Consider the following 12,500-nt stretch of genomic DNA (forward strand, 5'->3'; position numbering starts at 1 on the left):
TTCCGTTACCACGTTTTTCACCAGTATTATGAACACCAATGTTTAAGAAAACACCTTCTGTTTACACTGAAGCGTCACGTGATTATGACTGTTTCGGTTTCGGAAATATATACACTTGTCAACGAGAACAGTGTCAGTAACAAATTCCTTACCCCTGTCAAAACCCTCCGTTTGTGGCGAAAAACAAACCCTTTGTGTGTCCAGGAGGCCGAAACTCAGAAGAAAATGGGTATTATTGACACATTTCTCCGGCTCAGTGTGGACAAGGCCTCAGGCAACAAGAACTAGCGTTCTAGCATGGCCCTGTGGGGTGAAGCCCCTAACCTGGTATGCCTGATCTGCTACAACAGGGTTCACCTGGGAGGTACAAAAGTGCTGTTTGAGTAATATCGGGCTAGCAGTGCTCTGCCTGCAACACATGGTCAAATGTCACAGCTGTCAGCATCATGTGGGCTGCAGAGCAAATGTCTTGAATTCTTACTCTTTTCTGTTAGGAGTTGGCAAAATAATGGATGAACAGGTATGAATAATGGCAACACATTGACACATGCATTGTAATCCGGTCAGCAACGCCCAGAGAGATAGCCACAAAATAATTGTGTGTTTTCTTTTAATTTTATGACAAATGTGATGGGAATATTTATTTTTGAAGAAATGGAAAAAAAAAAAAAATCTGGAAGCTTTCTGAAACATTTGCACCTATGACCACCTGACTCGTGTCCACACCTGTGAATGCCAGTATGGGTCAGGACCTCAGAAAGCATGAGTGCACCATGAGCTCTGGGAATCGCATGTTCCTGATCTGTTATCTCTAATGGGCACGCTTGAACCTGAATGACCGTTGACTCAGCTGACCCAACAATGTTGTTATTTGAATTGCACCAGCAGATTTTTGAATGCAATGCTAATGTCAATAAGTGGATGCAATATTGATTGATTGACCTTAAGTGTGCTTTTTTTTTGTTTCCTCTAATCCTGCATTTTACCGACGTGTGTGTGTGTGTACTATGCGTCCCTTTGACTAGCACATTCAGTGCCCTTTGCTAATGCTGATAGACCAAATCATTTATTCCACCTGCCCCTTAGAGTCCTGATTGCTCCCCCCCCACACACACACACTGCATCTGCATCCCCCCTTGTCCTTTCCTTTGATTTAATTTAGATAATGAATATACATACTTTAGGGGTTAGGGTGGCTGACTACCACGTTTACTGAATGTGGAGAATTCAAACCCAAATTCTCCACATTCTACCTGTAGGCCTCCATGAGCAAGAATACTAACCCTACCTGGTCATATTATATAAGGTGCTGTAATAAGCTCTGCTGCTTAATGACCAAATAGTTAACATTCAAAGCACATTAGTTCATGCCAAGCAACAGTTATTCACAGAGAGACATTTCTCTCTTTGTTCTGTGAGATCGTCATATATACACTCACAGTGTGGACATGCCTTTAAAGGAGTAATGTGCTGGATTTTCACCCAATCCCCTTCGTACTATCTTTAGACAGACAGTAGGCCTGTTTTCCTGGCCTTTTAAAACTATTTTGGGATCAAGCACATAGTTTCTACTGGCTTCGCATTTTTTTCTATCTTTAAGAGTTAAGCTAAAAAGGGAACAGAAGTGAACGTGAGTCTTTAGACCTATAGTTCAAGAAAATATACGCGTAAAATGAGACTTTCCTCATCCATCACGGATGTGAGTACAGTAGAGACCGTTAAAGGAGCCGAGTAGAGCTGGTTATGAATCAAACGTGATCCCGGGTTGAGCTTGGGAGGGGATGTGACGCAATGCAGGACTATCAATTGAGGTTTTTTTCAAATATTGGTTAAAAACACTGCATATTATCCATTAAAATGTAGCATAACACAGTATAGAACTTTAGCCTCCATATTAGCATCTTAGCTCGTACATGCCCGCGGAGCTATGGTAGACCGCAAAGAGGGTTATGGATGTCCAAGTGGTGAGTTGGCTGCAATCCGAAGGCCCCAGTGACCCCAGTGACTACAGTCGGCGTCGCCATGGCAACGAATGCCTTCACCTGCATCTTTACTTCCTCATCCCACAGGCTGCCGGGATATCAGTTCTTCCAGACTGCTATTTTTCATTTATTTTCTCACTCTCACTCTCTATCTCTTCTCCCCTCTTTCTCTCTAGAGTATACTCTATCTCTGCTCTCTCCTTTCGGTTTTTCCTCGTCTCTCTACGACAACTCTGCTGTGTGCTCCGTGCCTTTTCTGCTATTGCCTCTCCCGATTTCTCCTCTTCCATTTCCCCTGCTGTTGGCTTTGCTGATCGCTGGCGTCGTCCATCTTGTATATCTTACACAGAATCGAACGCCATTACTGTTTCAGCCCGTGGAGCCACCCACCCCCACACAAGACGGGGGGCCGGGACTCGCCGCTCTATCGCCACCACAGACAACCGACCAGCCAATCGGCAGCCTGTAAGTAGTACTGAAGAACCCCCACCAACTATACCCTTAGTTTAGTTCAAGTAATTGTTTCTGTTTCTTTCTAAACGTCCACTAGTTAACAGATTAATGCTGAAAGGAGTAAATCCTCGATATAGAGAAGGCAAATGTTTTTTGATGTTTTTTGGACGGTTGTGCATTAATGCGTGCAATGTGTATGTGTGTCTGTGTGTCTATGTTTGTCTGTGTCTGGATGTGACGTCACAGAGCTGTTGAAGGGGGTATCCCAGAGAGCCAGTCGTGGGTGACTGTGCGAGCCAAGGAGATGTCTCAGAAAGCTGGAAGCTGGAGCCCCGAGGGCCACCCTGATGTGCACTCCCAAGACGGCCTGGGACGCATGACCAACTCACAGGTAGCACACAGACACAACACAGGACCCAATAACAGCTGGAGAAACAAATGCCCATTGGATAAAAAAACAGTTGAAAAGCACACACACACACACACACACACACACACACACACACACACACACACACACACACACACACACACACACACACACACTAACACTGGACCCAATAACAATGGGCTGTATAAATTTGGGGACATTATACAGAACACCTGCAGAATGCAAAAACAGTGGATGGACATAGACACACACACACACACACACACACACACACACACACACACACACACACACACACACACACACACAGACTCTTCTACTTCAACAGTGGATACTCACTCAATCAAATACAGCAATAGCGGCAGCTTGATTCATTCATGTTCCACTTTCATGTTGTGACGAAACAAAAGCCCAAAGCTAATGCTAACAGTTGCACAGTAAAGGAGAAGGTGGTCCATGTTCAAATAAAGACCGTAGTTCCATTTCAATGGAATCCATTCCTTGAACCCCCCCGCCAACCACCAATTAAAATGTCTGGTCTTAGTTTGGCATGGCGACTCATTTCATGGTGAGTTTTGCGGAGTTCAGAGTTCAGTTTTGCAGAGTTCAGAACTCCGAACAATGAAATGGCCAATCACGTTCCAGAGCACATGGAAAGGCTCCACCCAGAAAATGTATGGTGGGTGAACTGCAATATATTGAAAAAATAAAAATCCTGTTAGCACAATATTCATAATTTTGTGGTCATAAACAGTGTTGTTAAGTTTTTTGGGTTAGCATATGTCAGTGGACTGTAACATTTCCATTAATTGTCTTGACAGTTGACAATAACAGTTACGAATGGAGACATCATATAGAAATTGACACCCAAATTTCTCTGTGTCTCATTATTGTTTAATTTGTACCTCATTCAACATGTTTAAAAAAGCCCTCAAAATCCTGTAAACCCTTCTGTAAATGCATGTGGTAAAATGAAAGATATCTACCTATATATGAAGGTAAATATGTTGCAAAATGCCTGTAGAACCGAAATCTGAGAGCAGGGCTATTCACTATGAATATGTGGATAATTTGACCACGAGGCTCCAGTTTTTAATGCATTTCCTTTGGACGTGTAACATAAATAATAAAGAATTGTGTCCAATTAACATGTCTGAAATCAATAAGCTTGGTGTTTTGCGTTCAGGCTATAGGTTATTAGTGTGTTACTACCAAATCTGTCCAGCCCAATCTATCACTCGGAGTGATATAACTAGCACTCAGACAGTGATTTAATATTTTGTTTGTCACATTGATTTCAGAAGTAATTTGTTCATTAAAACTAAACTGGTGAATAGCTTCAAAAGATAGCTTAAAATATGTGTAATTCACCCTAGCCAGTTGAACCTAGTTTCTGCTAAAAACAAAGCATTTCAGCACGTAATGTTGTTATGGCGATCAGTAGTGTATGTGTAAATTGCACTGAAACTCATACACTCATTAGCATGTGAACTATGCTTTTTTACATTCTAAACATTAATATAGGTCATCCCAGCGTCCTGTTTCTAAGAATTCTGTTCTAACAATTGTTAGGAATATTGTGTTCATGAAACATGTTCATGCACAAAGGAAATATGTGTTCATGTCACAGAAAATGCAATCATCGAGTTTTGTTGTGCTGGAAAATAGAACATATACATATAGGGCCCTATTTTAACGGTCTGAAACGCAAGTGAGAAGCGCCAAGCGCAAGTAGCTTTGTGGATGGCGATGTCGCTACTTTACCGGCGCAAAAATGACTCTTGCGCCCGGCGCAAATCTAAAAAGGGTTGGTCTAAAGTAGCCTAATTACCCGTAGGTGGGGTTTGGGTGTAACGTGCAATAAACCAATGAGAGTGCCAGCTCCCATCCCCTTTAAGAGCCATGAGCGCATTTGAATCTGACGAGTTGATATTTGGACAGCGTGTCTGCAGTCTCCGATGAGACAGATGCACATGAATTTCAAACTTCAAATGGCTCAGTTTATGGCCAAATAATATGGCCTAATTCACACATGGAATAAGGTTTTCTTCCACATCTTCAGAAATACTAAGTCCTCAAATAAATGTTGGCAAAGAAAAGTTAACACACAAATGATATGCGGTAACTGTGGTTCTATTTAATGATATACGCAATACATTATAAACATTGTTTCTTATCAGTATTGTATGCATTATCGTTATCGACTTGTGTTCCTAATATGCATGTGTCCCCCCGTTAATATACATTGCCATGGACTGTATTATGCGTTACGTGTTTAATTTGCGTGTGTTTAAACAGATGGACGCACACAAGCGCGCCCGCATTCATTAATTCTTTTACACATACACACACGTGCGCCCGCATTCATTCATTCTTTTTAACACTCACTCGCGGTCAAACAATGTTTGCTCACGATCAAATACTCATCAATCCTAAAAGTTATGGGCATGTACACGATGTCTGTGTCAAGAAAATATGTGTTTGCTGTACGGTGTTTGCAGATGCATTGATTTAAAAGTACAACTTATTTCCTCTGTATCAGCTGTTCTTTCCCAAATAATTTACCAAGAATGTGTGGCTAGGCAGATGAGAGAAGCAAAGTGTATGCGCGAGTTGCACAAGCAACATTATGCATGAGCCCTTAAAATAGCATCTGAACAACGCGCCACTGACTTTAAACCAGGTATTTCCTGGTTTGTGGCGCAAGTGGTTTCTGAAACTGCAAAATAGCACCAGGGAACGTTTGCGCCAGAACACGCCTCCGCCTTTTGCCGAACCGCCCCTTGGGGCGCAAGATCATTCCCTAATTTACCGACGCGTGGCGCAGGAGGGAAAAGAACGCTCTGCGCCAGTTGCAATCTAGCAACAACACATGCGCCAGTGATGAAGTCAATTGCGCCGGATTCAAGATAGGGCCCATAGTGTTATATGTAAATTGTGTTTCTGAATATTTGTGAATACTTTTCCATGACTTCACATGTCTTAATATTTAAGTGAAAATATTTTTCACTAAAGTTTTTGTTTAACAAGTTCTTGCATTGTATTCTACAAGTTATCACATCTAGACTCCACGCTCTCACTTTTCGCAACATATTTACTGTCATACTTTTCCCCCTCAGACTTCAACTATTAATATCAACCTTCTGAAAACCCCTCATCTGCTGTTTATGACTACATATATGGTTTCCACTGCCCATCGCAAACAGAACAACATGGATGTACTCATCCATTGAGATATGTTCTACCATTGACTTAAGTTCCAACATAAGCTAGCACCCCCCCCCCCCCCCCCCCCCCCACAATCCATCTCCATTGAACTGACAGACAGCAGGGCTAAAGATACCAACCTTAGGATCAGGCCAACCTAAGCTCCATTGGCTTAACCGGTTAAATCTAACTGTACTTCCCCATCTTAAAGCATTCTAATTCAAGCCACCTTAAACTACACCAAGTCAAGATGACATCAACACTGCTGGTGAAAAAGGGTAATTGTTGGAGTGATGGACTCTAGTGGTTTAAGTATTGAAAGTTCTGAAATCAAGCTGAATGTCCACAGCAATAGGCAAGAGCAAGACGGCTCATCCCCTACATGCTCAATAATAATAGTTCATTGTAAGGCTAAAAGCAATCACTAAATTGTGTTTTTTTTGCTTATTTGGACTACTACTTCACATACCACCCACTATTTTGAGCCAATCCAATTGAGCCATGGCAAAAATAACCAAGGTGTTCTACCAAACAATAGTGCCCTTCCTGCTGGTTTATTTTAGTGCTTGGTTGATCCAAATAGTGTACAATCCATTAAAGATAAGCAGAAGTAGAGTTAAGCAGCAAGCCATTCAAGCTGAACTCACTCCCCAACTCTTCCCCTTAACAACAGCCCTCACCTTTCAGGCCTGGATAGGATCGCCACACATTAACCCCAACCCTTCCTCAATCACTTTCTGAGGCCAACCACCAATCACAATGGCTCCTGCTGTGTCTTTTCAGACGGTAGAGATGAGAGAGATTGGGCGGGATGGTTACTCGGATACCGAGCACTTTCCACCAATGGAAGGTCACGGAAGAGCTGCTTCCATGCCCCGCCTGCCTGGCGACAACCAAGTGAGCATCCTCACCATTCTGTTGTATTCTCCTCCATTCTCTATGCTTCTTCAACCATTGCTGTTCTTCTCCAACTCTTTTTGTTATCTATATTTTTTAACAAGGACTCTTTTATTGAGATCAGGAAACTGACAGACAACCCCCAATGACATGAATTGAAATAACACACAAATTGATAAAAGGCATTTTTAAAGATTAGAGAGATGTATTTAGGAATTGTCAGGATGATAATGCCACTAAGTATATACATGATGATACATGGAGTGTAGGCAGTGTTGTTGATGCTGACTAGATAATTCAACAATATGAAAAAGATGCATTCTGTAGTGTCCACAGCTCATTTATTCGATCACTATTCTATTGAATTAGCATGAATTTATTTTGTGTTATCTATATTATTATAGATAATAATAATAATACATATAAAATAATTGTTTTTATTATAATGAGTTGCATTGGGCACATTTAATATCACTGAAACAGACAGAAAGCAGTCAGCATTCTCTGTTTGGGAGGGGGGTTTGTTTTGGTCTTCTTTCTCTCCTCTTCCTCTTCCTTCCTTCATTTGCATGAAGTGGAGGCAACTGTGGCTGGCTTTTGTTGTTCTTATCTCCATTCAACACATTCATCCCTTTTTCGACTACCTCAATGGAGTCCCGTGAAAGTGCTGATGTCCCGCAAACACAACACACACACACACACACACACACACACACACACACATCATACGCTGTACTCACATTCAATAATATTACTCTTCCTTCCTGTAAAAGGGTAGACCACCAGATTTGCTTCTATCGAAAAATGTGACAACAAATGTTTGTTTCAACCATGTTGGCTTTTGCATGCACAAAATGTCCTGTATGAGTTTCATAAATTTGATTAGTATTATTATTGAATGGTCACTGCAGGCTTTCTCACATCAAGGTTGAAACAAACAGATAGCTGTATAGATATCTTTAAGGTAAACGAATGGGAATGAATTGTTTGTGTGTGTGTGTGTGTGTGTGTGTGTGTGCGTGTGTGTGTGTGTGTGTGTGTTTCTGTATTAGTGTGAATGTGTTTCTGTCGTGGTCTCATTGCGTTGTGAACCTCGCCGTTCCTGTGTTGCCTTTGTGGTTCCTGTCTAAACACCAAACGTCTCGCTGTGTGTGTGTGTGTGTGTGTGTTTGTTTGTGTATATGTGTCAGTGTGGGTGAGTGAGTATCTATGTGTTTTCCTGTGTATTTCGTCACCATTGTGACTTTGGTAACTGCTTGTCTCTAGCACAGTGTTGTTGTTGTATTTCTGGGTCGTCGGCTGTCCTTAGTGGTAAGTGTCTCACCTCCACGCCTGCTTCAATGTGTAACCAACCTCCAACCAATCAATCTCTCTCTCTCTTTCTCTCTCTTTCTCACTCTCTCTCTCTCTCTCTCTGGGTTTCTTTCTCTCTATCTCTCTATCTCACCCACACTACAACACACACACACTTCCTGGTTGTTGTCCCAATTCCCATGTGTATGTCTCTCATTCTCTCTTCCCCCCCTCTCTCTCTCTTTTTCCACTCTCTCTCCCTCTCTCTCAATTTCTTTCTCTCTCTGCCCTTTTGTCTCCTATGGTCCTTGTGTTACCCTACCCTACTTGTGTTTCTTTGTGTGTGTGTTTGTGTGTGTGTGTGTGTGTGTGTGTGTGTGTGTCTTCTCTGTGCTTATTCAGCAGCGGAGGAAAGGGAGACACCGTGGCAGTAACCTCAGTGTATGTACCCTGTCCCCCCCCCCTCTCTCTCTCTCTGTCTCTCTCTCTCTCTCTCTCTCTCTCTCTCTCTCCCTGTCTCTCTCTCTCTCTCTCTCTCTCTCTCGCTCTCTCTTCCTCTTTCTCTCTCTTTCTATGTCTGTCTCGCTCTTTCTCTCTCTACCGCTATCATTCTATTTGTCCCTCGATCCTTCACTATCTCCCTAGCTCTCCCCTCTATCTACCCACCTACCTTTACCCCCACCTTTGTCCCCTCACTCTCGCTATCACTCTCTCTCTATCCCTGTCTATCTCCTCCTCCTCTATATCTCTCTATATCGCTGCCTCCCTCTCCTTTTCCTGCGTCCTTTGTTTCATACAGCCCTTTCCCTTCCTCGTGACCTTACTAGCACACCACGCAACGTGAATCCCCCGTTCGTCGTGCAACGGACGTGTTTTGAACCAACAACCTTCCACCGTTTACTCTTCGGTCAGATGGGGTTTGATTGGCATGACCGGAAACTGATCTCAGATCCTGCTGCCCAATCAATTCCTGGCAGTCCTCCGGTGTCTCGCTCTTTACTGCACTTTGTGATAAGAGGCTACTGAATCCCAGATAGGGCATGCAATATGATCGCTGCAGCGCGCAATCTGATACGCATGCAGCAGAGCCGCATCGTACAGCATAGCAGAGTCCCTTTTGAAAAAAACTTTTTAGTAGCACATGCTGGGGCAACTTGACCGGATTTGTTTTTGTGTTGTTATTTTAGTTCTTGTTATTTTTAGGACTTGTTAAACCTCCCCCATCAAAGAAAGTGTACTGTGGCCTCACTTACTCTCTCTCCCTCTCTCTCTCTCTCTCACTCTCTGTCTTACGGCTGTGTCTCTCTATCCATGGCCACTACTGCAGCTCTGTGTCGCTCTGTGTCTTCATGCCTGTTGGTCAGACTGTGATGATGTCATCATGATGTCATCGTGATGTCATCAGTGTCCTGTCTCTCTGTCTCTGTGTCACCTGCATGCGCAAACATCATTCAAGTGTGTGTGTGTGAGTGTAACAGAAAGTAAGCATAAGTGTATGTGTGTGTGTGTGTGTGTGTGTGTGTGTGTGTTTGTTTGTGTGCGCCTGTGCCGAAGACAGAGAAGGAATTGTGTGTTAGAATTTGTTGAAAGAAAAGGTACATTCAAGGGACCCTCAGTGCTACACCTAATGGACCAAAAATCGGCTTTGAGTTTGTACTCCAAAATATGTCCCACAGTTTCATAAACATGTAGAAGGACGTAAAGGACCCATAAGGATTTAGTACTGGAGCGATCCCTGCATGGTGTTCTCGATACCCTCCCGGCACCATCGAGTGGCACCATAAGCTCCAGTCTGCTGTCCCCTCCTGCCTCTTGGAAGGTCTGGCGCTTTGTACCCAAGAGAGTGAGCTTTGGACTGGGCTGGAGGACTCCAGGCACACCTGCCCCCCTCCCTATGTGCATGCATGGCTGGAGCGATCTAAAGGCACACTCTCAGAAATCAGCCAATGGACAGGCTATTTTTATGTGCTGGGACTGGAATGTGTCATGCTCAGGGTGGTGGGTGCAAGTTCTACTGATGATACGGTTTGATTTGTTCACTTCTATGGGTGTGGGACAGCATGGAAAGGCATGGCCTCTGTTCATCTCTGTTCTATTCCTCTCCTTCTGTTTCCTTATTTTTGTGTTTATTATATCGTTTTTGAGGAAGCATGATGGTGAAAATGACTTTTAACCAATATGCATAACCGGGAAAGAGAACCATGCATATAGTATTACACACACACACACACACACACACACACACACACTCACACTCCCGCCACAGGATACATCTTAAGAGGAAGAAAGAAAGAGAGAGATATGCCTTTCATCCTCTGTCCCTCTCTCTCTCTCTCTCTCTCTCTCTCTCTCTCTCTCTCTGTCATTCTCTCACTCTTTATTTTCTGCCTCTCCTCTCTCGCTCCATTAGACAATCCCTGACAACAGCCCCATGAAGCGTTCAGCCTCATCCCTGGGCCACAGCCGGTTGGGACGGCCCCACCGGGGGGACCGCGGGGGGCCCGAGGACTACGCCATGGAGCACGCCATCCCGGAGGAGGGTTGTGCCACACGCCACACCCACCGCCGCAAGGAACGCAACCACCACACCTCACAGAGATCCCTGTGTCGCTACACGGAGGCGGACACAGGTGGGAGGCGGACACACATACAAACACACACCACGCAGACTGAATCATGCCGTTGGTATCACCTTTATCTTCTTATAGTATGTTGTATCCTATTGTGCATAGCTATGCAACCAAATGTCAAATCCCAATACATCTCGCCAAAAGAGACATTACGGCACCATCTATGGGTTAGTGTTGGGTACTGCGGTTTCAGCTGTGAACGGAACATGCATCTACCTCGTCAATTTCCCCATATAGTCATTGCACCGCCCTGTATGTTTTAGAAGGAATATTGTGGTTTGAGCTGTAAGAAATAAGCTTAGTGATAGCCAACACCAACCCAGGCCAGATATTTCATCTCCTCACCGCCCTCTACGTGTCTGAAGGGGCATCGTGGTTTGAGCTGTGACCTCAGTGTGGCACTCACCTCCTTCTCAACCACCAGGCCACACGGAGCTAAGCACCACCGCCAAGTCCGGGGAGCTGCCCCTCAGAGACAAGGAGCGCGACAGGGACAGGGACCGCGGACGCTCCAAAGACCGCAAGCACCACCACCACCATCACCACCACCATCACCAGGGCTCAGTGGACAAGGAGCACTACGCACCATCTGAGCGGCCGGGCGAGTATGTGCACCGACACTCCCGGGAGAGGGAGACCGACCGGGACCGGGAGAGAGAGACCGACCACGACCGGGAGAGAGACCACGATCGTGACCGCGACCGGGAGAGAGAGACCGACCACGACCGGGAGAGAGAGCCCGACCGCGACCGGGAGAGAGAGCCCGACCACGACCGGGAGAGGGAAAAAGACAACCGTCGATGGTCGCGCTCACCCAGTGAGGGCCGCGAGTGCATGACGCACAGACAGGTGGGCTTCTGGGTAATTTAGGTATACAACCAGAGAGGGAAGGGTAGTCTAGGGGTGAAGCCCCATGTCCATCAGAAACGTGAGCGGCAACTCAAGATTCAGGTTGGGCCTTCTAGACCAACCGTCTAGGCACTAGGTTGAGAAGATGCTTGAGAAAAGCAACATTTCCACATAACCGGTTGCGTTGTAATTGCTTTTAGTACAGCGGTAAGCAACAGAAAAACATGGCGTTGAGTGCATGGAGTACAATGTAGTGTTTTTTGTCCTTCCTGAGGCAAGCGGCAAAATGCAACTTTAATTACTGCTGTTTTAGAACACTTTGTTATTCTTCCTTGATTTCTTGTTTTGATAGCTGTCTGGCAGTGTAGTGGCCTATTTAATAAATATTAATCGATAAAACTGTTTACCAAATTATTTTATTTTCGTTAACCAAATACCCGACTGGGTTTGCCGAGCATTGCTGAAAGGTCAGCGTCCAAGTTGAAAGTATTGTGGATTTGGAGCGTAGCAGCACCAAGGGAAGGTCAGGTTGAGCTCCCCCCCCCCCCCCCCTCCCATCTGATCCTTGAAGACCTTTATCTAGAGTCTACTCTGCCCAATGAGTACTCTAATGTTAGGAACTGGCTTTTAAATTGTGTGTGTTTGGTTAAAGTATGTTGTCCTTCATGAAATATCAACAGTGAATATCGAATCAAAGAAGTGAAAAATCAAGGTACCATTTGGGATTATGAGTTCACTTCGATGCCAACAGCAAAACACCCGATCTTCGAATATTTATTTTTGCTATGTGATAAAATG

General features: G+C 44.3%; 1 protein-coding gene across 1 annotated transcript in view; it reads left to right on the plus strand.

Annotated features, from left to right (window-relative positions):
- cacna1aa (calcium channel, voltage-dependent, P/Q type, alpha 1A subunit, a) overlaps positions 1-12,500 on the plus strand; it is a gene marked incomplete at its 5' end in the record, with an annotated part of 89,087 nt that overhangs the window by 73,916 nt on the left and 2,671 nt on the right. Inside the window, 6 exons of the mRNA XM_079746904.1 lie at positions 2,332-2,447; positions 2,682-2,826; positions 6,817-6,930; positions 8,626-8,664; positions 10,634-10,853; positions 11,278-11,702. Coding sequence (XP_079603030.1) covers positions 2,332-2,447; positions 2,682-2,826; positions 6,817-6,930; positions 8,626-8,664; positions 10,634-10,853; positions 11,278-11,702 — 1,059 coding nt within the window. The remainder of the gene's footprint in view (positions 1-2,331; positions 2,448-2,681; positions 2,827-6,816; positions 6,931-8,625; positions 8,665-10,633; positions 10,854-11,277; positions 11,703-12,500) is intronic.

The sequence above is a fragment of the Pollachius pollachius genome, assembly GCF_949987615.1.
Source record: "Pollachius pollachius genome assembly, chromosome: 11".
Lineage (NCBI taxonomy): Eukaryota > Metazoa > Chordata > Actinopteri > Gadiformes > Gadidae > Pollachius > Pollachius pollachius.